This window comes from Calliphora vicina, chromosome 5 (genome assembly GCF_958450345.1).
Source record: "Calliphora vicina chromosome 5, idCalVici1.1, whole genome shotgun sequence".
NCBI lineage: Eukaryota > Metazoa > Arthropoda > Insecta > Diptera > Calliphoridae > Calliphora > Calliphora vicina.
The window spans coordinates 62,059,599-62,074,682 of record NC_088784.1 but is presented as its reverse complement, the minus strand read 5'-3'; the positions used below and the strand labels follow the sequence as shown (position 1 = coordinate 62,074,682).

The following is a 15,084-nucleotide window of genomic DNA, read 5'->3' as shown; positions in this document are numbered from 1 at the left end:
GCTTTGGTGTGTGACGCTTTCCCCCCTTTCGGAATGAATGTCACAGTGCATTCGGTCCACCGTTTTGGTATGTAGGACCATGCAAGACAGGCATGATAGATAGTTATCAGCCAAGGAGTGACTAGATCTATATTATTCTGTAGATCAGCGGGTATTATACCATCTGGGCCCGGAGACTTGTAAGAGTCAAAACTCCGTATGGCCCATTTTATCAAATGTTCGTCAAGTATAATTGACGAAGTTGTCCGATTGTTCGGTTGGGATGCACTAGCAATATCCGGAGGCAAGTTCCCCGGAAAATGAGTGTCCATGAGTACTTCTAGTGTCTCACGTCCATCAGTAGTCCACCTACCATCCTGTTTCTGAATATAACCCTGAACAGTTGGTGTTTTCGATAAGATCTTGCGCAGACGATTTGTCTCAGAGGAACTTTCGACGCCGCTGCAGAAATTCCTCCAGGACTTACGTTTCGCGCTCCTGACCATATTCTTAAATTTGTTCAACATAGACTTATACATTGACCAGTTGCCTGATCTTTTCGCCTCGTTGAATAGTTTACGACAATTACGCCTAGTGTTCGCTATGTCTAAAGACCACCATGGAGGTCTTACCTTTCCTCTGCGAGCAGAGGGAGTGCATGTACGTCTTGTGGCCTCACTGAGAGAAAGTGTGAGCTTTTCCACAGCGCTTTCAATGTCCCTAGTGTCACCTATGAGAGGGGGTGAGGGAAGTAAACCATCAAGGATCCGCCTGTGATCATCCCAATTGGTTTTCCTCCTATTTAGAAAAGGCTTTTCCTTCTCAACTTCCAATTCTATTGAGAATGTCAGATACCTGTGATCAGACAGAGAGCAATCATCTGAAACCTTCCAATTCCTTATGAGTTGCGAGTGGCTTGCACTGACAAGCGTAATGTCCAGAACTTCTTGCCTATTTGCTACCACAAAAGTAGGTTCTGAACCTCGATTGACAACTACCAGATTAAAGTCTAATATGAAGTCTAGAATGTACTCACCTCGTTCGTTCCTATCTGAGCTACCCCAGATTGTGTGGTGAGCATTTGCATCAGCTCCGATAATTACAGGAGTTCTGGCCCTATTTGCGGCACGCATCATATTAGATACCAGGTTATTCGGTGGTGGTTCAACCTGGTCGTGCGCCATATAGCTCGAGAGCAGCCACACCTTACCTGCACCTGTCTCCCAAGCAGCAGCTACTGTATCTTCATCGCTGTAATCAGGAAGAATGAAGATATTAAGATGGTTCTTAACCAAAATGCAAGATCTTATTTTACCTGTGCGTCTTATGTACAAAAGTTTGTACTTTTTGGCGTTGAGTCCACGAATTTCGCCATTGTGTATCCACGGCTCCTGGACCAACGCAATGTCCTCCCCATATTTAGCAATGTGGAGGAGCAGGGCAGCCGAAGCTGCCTTAGAGTGGTGAAGGTTCACTTGGATCGCCTTCACCATGGTCTGGATCATATATGACCGTAACGTCGATGTCTTCTGGGTCTGATTCCAGAAGAACATCTTCATCCTCCACATCACCCAGAGCGCAGAATAGGTCCCCAACCATACTGGAGTGTGATTGGGTCTCCATTTTGTCCTCAGAGCTTGCGGGGTCGTCCAGTTTAATTTTGCAGTCCATATCCTGCGGAGCTTCCAGTTTAACACCAGAAGTTTCGGGGTCGAGCTTGTCGTCACCACGGTAGATGCGCAGCTTGATACTATCGAAACCATAGTAAATCTTGCTTTGCCTCTCACGTAGTGGCGCCAAGGATTCCTTGTTAAGGACTACGACCACCTTTCTATGCGCACCTTCAGGAGCGGAAACCTTAACCACCTTCCAGTTATGGGTTGGTAGATCGGGATTACCGCTCTGAATGTATGCCAGAATCTCCTCAGGTTCATGTGGCTCCGCCGGAATAACTGTGACTGATCTCGGTCTACGAGGTATCTCGTTTACCGGGATCACGTCCAGTTTCGCGCCAGGCCACAATTCCCCTAGGGACGCAATTGCTAATTTTAGCAGTAGAGCTGAGCGGTCATTGGTACACGCTAGCAGTTTTACATGGCCTTGATACCAGCCAGCATCGTCGTTTTGCGGGGATGGACCGGGATTCTCCTTGAGAATCTTCCAGTATACCCCCAGCATACCCTGACGGATTTTCAGCCATTTCTCCTGGGAGATAGCTCCGTCATCAACACTCCTGTCGATAATAGCCCTTACAAGTGGATTGCGAGCAACTTCACTGTAAGGCCTTCTTATCACACGAGCCTCTTGCTTCGGACGTTTAGTCTTCGGCTGTGTGTTTTGCTGCTGGAGCAGCTCCTCCTCTGAGCGTTGCCGTTTGGGCCCAGCAGATGCGCCTTGGTTCGCTGCATCTGCGCTTGGAGGAGTGTTTGAGCTGTCCAGTTCAGCCAGTTGAGCCTTAGCCCAACTTAATTTCGACAATTCGTCGATGTTAAGCGCATCGGCCGACTTGGATCCAAGCCGGTCGATAATGCGCATGGCGGCACGCCTTTGCACGAAAGCCCTCCTGGATGGTTCTTTGCGAATGGGGGCGTTCGGTTCTGCCGTAGTGGCGGGTGGGGCTACGGTGGTTGGACCCGACTTCTGGTTCGACGATCCAACCTGTAGCATTTTCGCAGGGACAACTGTCTTCTCGACAGTGTCCAATGCAGGGGCTGTTGCTGGTATATTACCAGCGAGGGCTAATGCAGCTTTTGAGGTGCTTGGCTTAGAGTCCAAGGCTACCTCGCTGCTTTTAGTCAAACTGTCACCAGAAGGTTGGACAGTCGACTGTTTGCAATCAGCCAGCATAGGTTTCCCCTGCTGGCCTTTTGCTGTTTGTTTTTTGTTATTGTTATTGTTTTGTATTGTGTTATTCATTTTTGTTCCCACGAGTGAGCGCGTAAGGGGATGGACACTCCATGCAGGGACGGCGTACATGGATTAGGCGAAAACTGTATTACAACCGACCCGTGCCCTGGCGTCGGAGGGGAGCTGTTAGCGACTAGTTATCTTTAACCACTTACTAGCCATTCAGGTCTTCGGCACTGCTACCATCACCTTGACCTTACAAGTGGGGGGGAAAGAAAGAGTAGAGAGAGAAAGAACAGTTTTGGTCCGCGGGTAGTAACACTAGAAGAGAGAGAGAATGTGTTAGCACTAGGTAACCATTTGTCAAAAATGTATCACCAGTAATAACAGTATCCTAACACCAATTACATCCTACTGTGACCATTTGTTATAAAATGCATCACAGTATTATGATAGTCGGCTGACACATTTCCGTTTACCGACCTAGCTATGTCAAGAAGTTCAGACCATTTGTTAAAAATGCATCTTAAGATATTGACATCGCTTGAGCATTTGTCAAGGCTAGTGACCTGTTGTCAAAACAGTATCACTAGACTAGGCAGTTGCTCCCCCTATCCGCCACCTGGGACGCGTCCGATGGGAGACTGAGACGCGTCCGATGGGAGACTGAGAAACACACACGGCTTTTAACTTCATGTGAAGTCTCTTGGTTTCTATGTGTCGGCGCCAAGTAAGCCGTCTATCTAGATGAATACCAAGGTAGGTGACATAATCAGACTGCGGTATATTAACGTTGTTGAGTGTGACAGGTGGGCAATTTCCTCTCCTTAGAGCGAACGTAACATGTTTACTTTTCAGCTCATTTACCTTTATTCGCCAGTTTTTCAACCATGACTCCACACGTACGAGGTAATTCTGTAGTTGACTAGATGCCATGAGTGGGTTTTCGTCTGAGCTAATAATGGCGGTATCATCAGCAAATGTTGAAATTGTTAGTTTATCGCACGTAGGGAGGTCGGAGGTGTAAATCAAATATAGTGTAGGTCCTAGTACACTTCCCTGTGGAACGCCAGCTCCAATCTTGCATTCTCTCGTCACATAATCATTGTACTTAACTCTGAAAAGTCTATTCGATAAATAAGACTCCAGCAATTTATGAGTACATAGTGGTAGTAAACATTTGATTTTATGTATTAGACCCTTATGCCATACCTTGTCAAAAGCCTGAGCAACGTCTAAAAAGATGGCAGAACAATATTTCTTTAATTCAAAAGATTTTCGAATCTCTCCAGTTAAACGATTGACCTGTTCAATGGTGCCATGATGTTCACGGAAACCAAATTGGTGTACTGGGATAATGTTTCCATCATTCAAAAAAGTATATATTTATAAATAATAAATAAGGCAAACAAAAATGTCAAGAAAATATAAAATAAAAATAAAGTTTGCAGAAAAATATCAATACAACCATTAGAAGGTAGAATCACTAGGGAGAGTGTTTAAAATGCTATGCCTTGTTACGTCAAATAATAGAAAAATAAAAAAACAGAAATCCAAAAGAACGAATAACAACAAATGAAAATTGAAAAATATTTTGTTTATATTTGAAATACATAATTTATTTGCATACGAAAAAAAATCATTTATGCCTTTTACTGGCTCAAGAGAAGGTGTCGCATTTGGCATTAGACGTGCACGTTTTGTGCCTTAATGCAGTTCAATATTATCGGAGTCATTGAAATGATGCATGCAAATCCGGGAGTGTTTCTTCAGCTCAACACCGCAGGCTGCACTCCATTCTTTAATTTTATTTTCAGGACATTTTATAAATCTTACGAGATTTTGTTCAAATGAACATTTACACAAACAACATTTAACACGCATGTTTCTTCTTATATGTATGTATTTTTTAAATTGAATTTAAATTTTTCAATTTAGTTAATTTTTTATGTTTTATTTCAATTGTACTTTTATTTTTTATTTTATATTAGTCTGACAATTCAAGGCATGTATAATTGAGAACATATTTTGTAGTAAACAATAAATGTTTTTTCGAAATGATTTTTTGAAATACGGAATGATTTCAATAATATTTTAAATGTGTTAATACTCGGTATTGCCGTCTATAACTACCTCTAGGAGCATTTTGCAGGACAGATGATAAATACAAGGCTTTAAAAACATCGGCATATGATATACGTGTGGCCCCATATTACGTTATTTTAAAGTTAAGGATCAACATACAGGAATAAATTTTCTTATTTTCTTGCATTTGAAAGTGTGTTATATTCATACATTTTTGTTTGTCTATTCGGCATAGCCAAATCTATGTAACATTCTAAGTTGTTTTTTGTGTCAAATGTACATATGTATTTTTTTAATTAAAAATTTTAGCCCTTTTTGTTCACCGTGAATTGGCAACACTGGTTCTAAGGGACACTCTAAAATATATAGTCAGCGTTGCCACTCATAAAATATTTTTCCTACCAAATTTCTAATTAAAAACTACCAAAACCTACCAAATTTAAAATATTTTAGAAATGCTATATGGATTCGTTTCAAAATTAATAGTTATCTTAAAATTATATTATTGCTGCTATAAAATTACCCAGAGGAAGAAAGTTATTTAATAACACTACAATCATAAATATGTCAAAATCGTTCAGTTTTCGATTTAACGATGTCCTTTCGTACGTCTGTCTGGCTGGCTGTCCATGTATTTCACATAGCCCCCATATAAATGTCCTCCAGAAATAAGACATTATCCGTTATAAATGCTTGATTTATATAGATATTAAATAACATTTTTACAAATAAATTAACCTAAAAATTCAATTCATAATTGACCATATGGTCGGCCCTCTTCCGAAAATTACTTAAACGAGCATAAAAATCCTAAAATTGTTGGTATCCTGAAAAAATTCAACACAAATAAGTTTCATATAGAAATAAATTAAGCGTCCTAATTTCCATAATTGGATATTTAAAGTGTCAGATGAAACTGAAATATTGAAGCAGAGTTTAACATATATTATTAGAAAATAAAAGTTTTGAGAGCCCTTTGGCATTTTTTGAACTCAACACTACTAAATAAATACACATTTACCTGACTAAACTAAATATTTAAGAAAATGATATCTTCATATTTTGCAAATATGTAGTTTTATTATTTTGGCACAACATAAGTAGTTTTTTCGTTATTATTTTAATTATTTTGTTCTTAAAAATACTTATGTATTCAGAAATATCGTAGCCTACCAAAATACGACAAATATCGGAACAAACCAACCAAACTACCAAAAGTCAATTTGTTAACTTGAAACTACCAATTTTGGTCCAATTGGACCAAAGCGGCAACGCTGTATATAGTTCATAAAAAGTTGCAGAACTATTATTTTTAACTACTAAATCACCAGGAAGTCTCAACGTTTGACAGTAAACTAATTCAGAAGGACAACATTTGAGTTCTTCCTTTATACTTGATCGTATTCCCAATAAAATAATGGGCAATTGTTCAGACCAATTTTTACGTTATTATTAGATTTAAGAGCAGTTTTTAATTGTCGATGAAAGCGTTCAACCAAGCGTGATAACAAGATGTATGAATTTTTATGGTTTCCTAAAAGTATATCTGCATTGTTTTTGAATTTATAATATTTAGATGAGGGGATTACTGTTGCACCTGTATTAATTAACAATTTTAAATTATTTTTATAATCAAAAATAAATAAGCGACGTGATGGTTCCTTTTGTGATCATTTATTTGTCGCTGCAATATTGGAATAATTTGGTTTAAATTTTTGGTATTATTCGAAATGAAATGCCAAATTTCTGATGATACCAACAAAAATTACAACTTTTGTAATTTCTTTGGTCCTGATTAATTTTTTTTGGACGATTTTTTATTTCCATTACTTCTCCATATTTTCTGTTAAACTTGAAGTAACTTTGATTAAATTTTCTAAAAGATCTTAAGGTAGAAGTAGGTAAATAAACGGAAGATATTTGGAGTTTATTTGACAATTCATACATTTTGTCGGCTAAGATTAATTTTTCACTAAAAAATGTTAAAGTCAACGCTGTTAGATGTATTTAAATAGTAGATTGAAGCTTTCGGATCCACAGTTTTGTTATTTGTTCATTATTTATCATAGAATTATTTATAGCAAGTTTCCTTAAATCATGGAAAAACTCAGATGATTTTCTATCTCCAATTTCTAATTCGTTGAGAAGTTTTTCAAAACGAAAATCCTCACTCATAGAAAAACGCTCAAGTATAATTTTTTTAATATATGGATATTTATTAGAGTGCCCAAAAAACCGGAAAATTTAAAAAACTGGTTTCCGGTTTAACCGAAAAAGTGTGTTTTTGAAAAAACCGGTTTCGATTATTATATTTTAAAAAAACCGGTTAAGCGGTTTATATTAAATTTTTATTTAATGGAAATTTATCATTTTTGAATTCTTTATGCATTTATTTTATATCTTTTACGAAATGTCAAAAGCAACAATTTTCTATAAAATAAATCAATATTTTTAAAAATGTTATATACATTTTTCATAAATATGTTTGAATGAGCTTTAGAAAATATATTTCAGTTAACCGTCTTACAAAAACCGGTTTGTCAAAAAAAATAGTTAAAATAACCGAAACCGTTGAAGTTTACAAAGATGAAAATACCAATTGACCGGTTTTGGATACTCTCATGTTTATATTCTAAAGGTGGATTGTGAATTACATCTACTAATTTATTTAGAACATCATCAGATAGAGAAATAATAACAAGTTGATATTTAGTTGTATCATCTATGATGCCTTTAAAGGTAAATGTTAATTCTGTTTGTATGAACCAAGTTTCAGGACATGAAACCCAAAATTGTGGTAATTTTATAGAAACTTGTACTGGATTGTTAATTTGTATGTTTGTATTTGAGTTGGTATTAGAAAATGACATCTTGAAGTCTGAATTATTTATATTTTGTTGTTTAGTGGCGTATCTTGTTCGTTGAACGGGTTATAACAATTCTGTATATAGATAATTACTGGTAAAGGATTTACAAATAAAAACATATTGTAAAATTAATGGTACACAGAAAAAATAAATTCATAATTGGAATGAATTTTGTAATAAATATTATTAATCGAACATGAGTTTTTTTCCCAAACTTTTTTCATTCAGAATAAGAACTTGTTCATAAAATTGTACATGATGGAAATTTTGGCTTTTTTACATAAATTGTAAGATATTTTTTAAAAAAATTGCGTTATAATTCTATAATCGAATGAATTAGTTAAAACAATTTTGCATTATTGCCATATATTGGCCAATATTTTAAGATGAATTAACAATATCTGAAACTTAAAAAATGTTATTAATCATAATAAAACATCCATAAACATTAAAGCAGTTCATTCTCCTTACAAAATTTAGTTAATTTCGCGCATATTTTCCCATTTTGTAGCTGAAAATCATAAAAAAATAAAAAATGTTCAAAAGAAAATTTCAAACATTTTTGAACAACAAAAAAATATTCTGGTTTAATTAAAAACACATGTTTATATATATTTTACATAACTACAATTATGCAATTATGGTTATTTATTATTATTTGTTTGATACTAATACTAATTATATATAAGGAATCACTATTTTCTAATATTACATACTAAATTATAAGCTAAGTTTTAAATAAAGGTGTAATTCATGTTAGCATTAGTTACAACCTGTCCTTTCCATCAGCCAGCCCTTAACGGATTCCACAATTTCAAACTCATTGTTGAAACAGCCGCGGCAAATATGTGCAGTTAAAGAAAGACGTCCTTCCACATTTATATGCTCGCACATATAGAACATCGAATGTACGGATTCTTTGCCCATTATAAAATACATGTTTTCAAACCGATGACCATTTGCCTTAAATAAATCTTCATTGCCCGAAGTAATATTCCACTCACAATAGCGTACCTTTGCGGTGGATGGTATACTCGACTTCTCTTGAGTCATTATGCGATCAAACTAAAAAGAGAAAGAAAGTTATTTGTAAGTATAAATTTAGAATAAATATTAATCTGTTTCTATAAAACTTACCCAATCATTAACTAGAGGTATGGAGTCACATGGTGAACGCTTCCTGCGTGACACTGTAATTTGAGGACAGGATTGAGGATGCCTGTAAATAAATTGTTATTATTAAATACATAGTTTATAAATGATTAATTAAAATTAAATACTTACATTGATATGGAATATGTAAGTTTTAGAACAACATATTCAACTTTAATTTTAGGTGCCATTTTCAAAAAAAATTATTTAAAATATCTATTTAAATTACCAACTGAAGTTCTTGATGCTTACTGTGCCAAGATCGTTTTAGTTGTGTATAAGAAATTCGTAAATCTTTAGTCTTTTATACTTTAAAATCTTTAAGCTAAACATATTATCAGATGTCTTGTTCCTAATTTAGGTTCTAGCTCATAAATGAGTTAAGCGTTTTATGATATAATGGGACATTTTTAAAATTTGTGTGCGCTTTTAGGTAACAGAATAATTTGCAGCCGCAGCAATTAACCCTAATTAAAACATCCTTAAGTTATTCTTAGGAATCTACAGGTAAAATTATGCACACATGTGTGGAAAAATATTAAAATATTAATTTTAAAATGATATTTTTCTACAATTCCGAACATATATTGCATTTTTATGAGTTAATAGTTTTCAAATCACCCATGATGTAATAAGTTAGGTGAGAGCCTTTCGACAACAATCACAATATTTGTTGCTGACAACAGCATAGGTTTTGTCAAAATTGAATTTGTCAAATAAAAAATAAACAAATTTTATTTTTGCATATTAACTAAAAACGGCCGTTAAATTTAAATTATTTTTGAAAAAGAACAACGGTTAATAGTGCTTTATCCAAATTTCATTATATGAAATCTTTTTATTCACATTTTCATTCATGTTTTTTGATTTAATTTTTTTCTTCTTTGAAAATAAAATTTATTATTTTTTCAAAATAAATTCAGTTTGACAAAACACAAGCACTTTCAAAATAGATAAATAAAAATCAGCTGTGTTGTTGATTTCACCTTACTTAGTGCATCCTGAAGCCACCTGTAAATTTTAAATTACGATATTAATGATTTATTGATTATTACACCATTTTTCATTGAAACTGAGAACAGTATACCTGATATTGAGAAAATTTCAAATTAAATTGAGAATTTCCATTTTAAATTGAGAATTTCAACTTTAAATTGAGAAAATTCCAAACGAAATTAAGCGATTTTACGTACAATACGTCCTGAATCTGGATAGAAAAGTAGGTATGTAAGATTTTGTAATATATAGTATCGGCCATAACTAAAGCGCCCCCTCAGTGAATTTGTGAGGGTGACTTCATTGAAATTTATCTTATTTTGTTTAATTATTTCAAATTCGCATTAGGTTTTACTAAATTTTTCTTTGGCTGTATTATAAATTCTACTGTTTGAACAAAATTACTATAATTGATTTTGTTTTTAAATTTTTTTATGTTTTGTTTAGTTAGCTTTGATTTTCATATATTTCTAATTTGTCTAATAATATAAAATTTTTCATTATTTGAAAATTGTCTTAAAACTCAGTCGATCGCAAGAGCTCATTAAAATACATTTTCTTTTGATTTTTTTGATATTGGTGGTTGATCCCTAAGGTCGTATTTGCAAATTTCTTTATCGAATCTTTTTCTAATTGAGGTAAGGTCATTATTTCTATGATTTTTAAGATTTTGTTTGTAAAATAGTGATTTTTTTAAATATAGTGCATGTAACTCGAGATATTTGGTGCTAAAACTGACCCTATCTAAAATCGTGATCTTTGGAACGATTTTGCTTTTATATCAAGTAATTCAACATACAATTCTATGAGAATTCAAATCTGCTTTTATAACAGAAGATTCAACATCAAATTTTGTGAACGACTATAAAATAGATCCGAAATTTCGTGTGTCAGTTGAATCCATTGAATAATATACCTATACATATATCGCATATAAGGTTAAATCTTCTCAAACTCAATTACAATTGTCTGTTAAGGTGACCAGGACCAAATTTTAGACTAACGTGTTAATAATCTTATCTCAAAACTTTGATATCAATCAATAATTTTCGGTTATTCGTATTCAGTTAAACAGAAATTGTAAATATTGCTGAAATCTTTAAATTTTAATCACAAAATTCTAAATTTTTGCATTTAAATTCTAAATTTTTTATCTTTAATTTATAATAATATTCCTAAAATTCGAATTTTCTAAAATCATTTTATTTTTTTTGTTAAATATTATTGTAAAATATCATTTTTGTTTTAAATTTCAATATGTAATTAACAATTGATATGGTCACCTAAGATAACTTTTATTAATATATTTGAAAATATCCTAAAACTATACTACACAAAATAATTAAAACTACTAATTGAAACATAAAGAACACATATACAATAATGTGGAATCTGTATTAGATGAAAATTTAATTTTTCATTTAATACACAATCCACAAACCACACACTTACACATACATCCAAACATATAAACATAATTTATACTCTCTTATATTAATGGTGATTGAGCAAATTTAAATAATATTCGCAAACGTCTACTCAGTATAAAAGTATTCAAAATCTGCCATTCTTTATCCTAGAAATGATGGCGTTTGTCAAATCAACGGTGAGGTGTTCCAAATACTTGAGTATTAACATAGTAGAATGTGATAGCATAGCCGAAAGAGAAAACTATCCGGTCGAGTTATTGAACAGCCTTTCACCATCTGGTATGCCGGCTCATAAATTAAACTTCTAGGTCGGTGTTATTTTTATGCTTTTGCGGAATTTAAATACGAGGAGAGGACTCTGTAATGGCACAAGATTGCAGGTGACCAAACTTTCGAAAAACCTCATATGTGCAAATATCTTGACAGGCACTGAAGAAGGATGACCAGCATTTATCGTTTTGCCCATAAGGCTGACGTTTTCCATAAAGTGATTCATAGAATGAAAATTATTCATTTAAATCGAAGTTACTAAAGAAAATTTAAGTCAATGTAGTTATTGCTTTTTGTTATGTATGATTCGGTCAATTAGGCTTATTTGTTTGTAAATTAAATTGTGTATTTCATTCTATAAAGAAATAAAATTGTTCTTCCTTAAAAACCATTAGAAAATTCTTTACAATCTACATACATATGTATTATTTATTAAAACCTGTTTGGATTTTTCGACTTTGATGATTTGCCTGCATGGACAGGCTTTTCAACTACACCATTTTTCATTGAAATTGAGAAATTCCAAGTGATATTTATAATTTCCATTTTAAATTGAGAAAATTCCAAATGAAATTGAGAATTTCCATTTTGAATTGAGAAAATTCCAAATTAAATTGAGAAAATTCGAAATATTGAGAATTTCAATATGAAATTGGAAAAACTCCAAATGAAATTGCGAAAATTCTAAATTAAATAGAGAAACATTATATGAAATATTTTAAATGAAAAAAACAATCAATTAGTTCCATAAAAAATATACAATATACAATCTCCTGTCATTTATTTTGGTCAAATATTCTTTCTGTGATGAGAAATTAGAAGTCAACATTTTATTTGAACGAACAAAAAGGGATTTAAAATATAATTTAGAGTTCCCTGTCGTCACATTTTCCTCGAAAAATGTGTAACTTCAGTTAGATCAAATTGTAGAGGTGAAATTGAAGGTAAATTTAAAAATCAACCGTAATAATTTATGTTACAAAATCTTACATACCTACTTTTCTATCCAGATTCAGAACGTATTGTATTGGGTCAAAAGAGTTCTTGATAGATGGCAAGAATTGACAACTCTCCAGCAACACTTCTACGATTTAGTCGCTATTCATCAACGCTTAATCCTATTGAAATAATTTGGTCCAAATTCAGAAGTAATGTCAAGTCAAGGATGAATATACCAACCGTAGATCCTCCGAATGTTGGACAGCATAAGATTTTATATTTTAAAGAATTAATATGCCTGTTGGTCATACGTATGTAGAGTCAAATAAAATAGAATTTTCTCAATTTCATATTAAAATTCTAAATTTCATATTGAAATTCTCAATTTCAATTGGAATTTTCTGAATTTAAAATGAAAATTCTCAATTTAAAGTTGAAATTCTCAATTTCTATTGGAATTTTCCCAATTGAAAATTGAAATTCTCAATTTCATTTGGAATTTTCTCAATTTAAAGTTGAAATTCTCAATTTAATTTGGAATTTTCTAATGTTCTCAATTTCAATGAAAAATGATGTAATAATCAATAAATCATTAATATCGTAATTTAAAATTTACAGGTGATTTGAAAACTATTAACTCATAAAACTGCAATATATGTTCGGAATTGTAGAAAAATATCATTGTAAAATTAATATTTTAATATTTTTCTGCGATTTAATCTGAAATACATTTGTATGTACGTATTCTTGAAAAATTTAAAAGAAAATTCCTGTTTTACATTATTTTCCACACATGTGTGCATAATTTTACCTGTAGATTCCTAAGAATAACTTAAGGATGTTTTAATTAGGGTTAATTGCTGCGGCTGCAAATTATTCTGTTACCTAAAAGCGCACACAAATTTTAAAAATGTCCCATTATATCATAAAACGCTTAACTCATTTATGAGCTAGAACCTAAATTAGGAACAAGACATCTGATAATATGTTTAGCTTAAAGATTTTAAAGTATAAAAGACTAAAGATTTACGAATTTCTTATACACAACTAAAACGATCTTGGCACAGTAAGCATCAAGAACTTCAGTTGGTAATTTAAATAGATATTTTAAATAATTTTTTTTTGAAAATGGCACCTAAAATTAAAGTTGAATATGTTGTTCTAAAACTTACATATTCCATATCAATGTAAGTATTTAATTTTAATTAATCATTTATAAACTATGTATTTAATAATAACAATTTATTTACAGGCATCCTCAATCCTGTCCTCAAATTACAGTGTCACGCAGGAAGCGTTCACCATGTGACTCCATACCTCTAGTTAATGATTGGGTAAGTTTTATAGAAACAGATTAATATTTATTCTAAATTTATACTTACAAATAACTTTCTTTCTCTTTTTAGTTTGATCGCATAATGACTCAAGAGAAGTCGAGTATACCATCCACCGCAAAGGTACGCTATTGTGAGTGGAATATTACTTCGGGCAATGAAGATTTATTTAAGGCAAATGGTCATCGGTTTGAAAACATGTATTTTATAATGGGCAAAGAATCCGTACATTCGATGTTCTATATGTGCGAGCATATAAATGTGGAAGGACGTCTTTCTTTAACTGCACATATTTGCCGCGGCTGTTTCAACAATGAGTTTGAAATTGTGGAATCCGTTAAGGGCTGGCTGATGGAAAGGACAGGTTGTAACTAATGCTAACATGAATTACACCTTTATTTAAAACTTAGCTTATAATTTAGTATGTAATATTAGAAAATAGTGATTCCTTATATATAATTAGTATTAGTATCAAACAAATAATAATAAATAACCATAATTGCATAATTGTAGTTATGTAAAATATATATAAACATGTGTTTTTAATTAAACCAGAATATTTTTTTGTTGTTCAAAAATGTTTGAAATTTTCTTTTGAACATTTTTTATTTTTTTATGATTTTCAGCTACAAAATGGGAAAATATGCGCGAAATTAACTAAATTTTGTAAGGAGAATGAACTGCTTTAATGTTTATGGATGTTTTATTATGATTAATAACATTTTTTAAGTTTCAGATATTGTTAATTCATCTTAAAATATTGGCCAATATATGGCAATAATGCAAAATTGTTTTAACTAATTCATTCGATTATAGAATTATAACGCAATTTTTTTAAAAAATATCTTACAATTTATGTAAAAAAGCCAAAATTTCCATCATGTACAATTTTATGAACAAGTTCTTATTCTGAATGAAAAAAGTTTGGGAAAAAAACTCATGTTCGATTAATAATATTTATTACAAAATTCATTCCAATTATGAATTTATTTTTTCTGTGTACCATTAATTTTACAATATGTTTTTATTTGTAAATCCTTTACCAGTAATTATCTATATACAGAATTGTTATAACCCGTTCAACGAACAAGATACGCCACTAAACAACAAAATATAAATAATTCAGACTTCAAGATGTCATTTTCTAATACCAACTCAAATACAAACATACAAATTAACAATCCA

At 32.2% G+C, this 15,084-nt stretch overlaps 3 protein-coding genes across 3 annotated transcripts; 1 reads left to right on the top strand and 2 right to left on the bottom strand.

The window, feature by feature from the left end:
* Positions 1-1,058: 1,058 nt before the first annotated feature.
* LOC135961311 (uncharacterized) lies at positions 1,059-2,895 on the bottom strand. The gene is made up of 2 exons (XM_065512804.1): positions 1,295-2,895; positions 1,059-1,230 (listed from the first exon to the last, which is right to left on the bottom strand). Exon 1 carries the CDS (start codon positions 2,893-2,895, stop codon positions 1,435-1,437), a length of 1,461 nt encoding a protein of 486 aa, XP_065368876.1. The 3' UTR covers positions 1,059-1,230; positions 1,295-1,434.
* A 5,645-nt stretch (positions 2,896-8,540) lies between these two features.
* LOC135961310 (uncharacterized) lies at positions 8,541-9,121 on the bottom strand. The gene is made up of 3 exons (XM_065512803.1): positions 9,063-9,121; positions 8,916-8,997; positions 8,541-8,843 (listed from the first exon to the last, which is right to left on the bottom strand). The coding sequence occupies exons 1-3, from the start codon at positions 9,119-9,121 to the stop codon at positions 8,541-8,543; spliced, it is 444 nt and encodes a 147-aa protein (XP_065368875.1).
* Positions 9,122-13,693: 4,572 nt separating this feature from the next.
* On the top strand, positions 13,694-14,274 carry LOC135961309 (uncharacterized). The gene is made up of 3 exons (XM_065512801.1): positions 13,694-13,752; positions 13,818-13,899; positions 13,972-14,274. Exons 1-3 carry the CDS (start codon positions 13,694-13,696, stop codon positions 14,272-14,274), a joined length of 444 nt encoding a protein of 147 aa, XP_065368873.1.
* Positions 14,275-15,084: the final 810 nt, after the last annotated feature.

Excerpts from the sequence above, each read along its gene's own strand:
- LOC135961311 (XM_065512804.1), bottom strand. The coding sequence starts at position 2,895 with ATGAATAACACAATACAAAACAATAACAATAACAAAAAACAAACAGCA.
- LOC135961310 (XM_065512803.1), bottom strand. The coding sequence starts at position 9,121 with ATGGCACCTAAAATTAAAGTTGAATATGTTGTTCTAAAACTTACATAT. Across the intron at positions 8,998-9,062 it reads CTTACATATTCCATATCAAT|GCATCCTCAATCCTGTCCTC; the intron begins GTAAGTATTTAA and ends ATTTATTTACAG. Across the intron at positions 8,844-8,915 it reads TACCTCTAGTTAATGATTGG|TTTGATCGCATAATGACTCA; the intron begins GTAAGTTTTATA and ends TTCTCTTTTTAG.
- LOC135961309 (XM_065512801.1), top strand. The coding sequence starts at position 13,694 with ATGGCACCTAAAATTAAAGTTGAATATGTTGTTCTAAAACTTACATAT. Across the intron at positions 13,753-13,817 it reads CTTACATATTCCATATCAAT|GCATCCTCAATCCTGTCCTC; the intron begins GTAAGTATTTAA and ends ATTTATTTACAG. Across the intron at positions 13,900-13,971 it reads TACCTCTAGTTAATGATTGG|TTTGATCGCATAATGACTCA; the intron begins GTAAGTTTTATA and ends TTCTCTTTTTAG.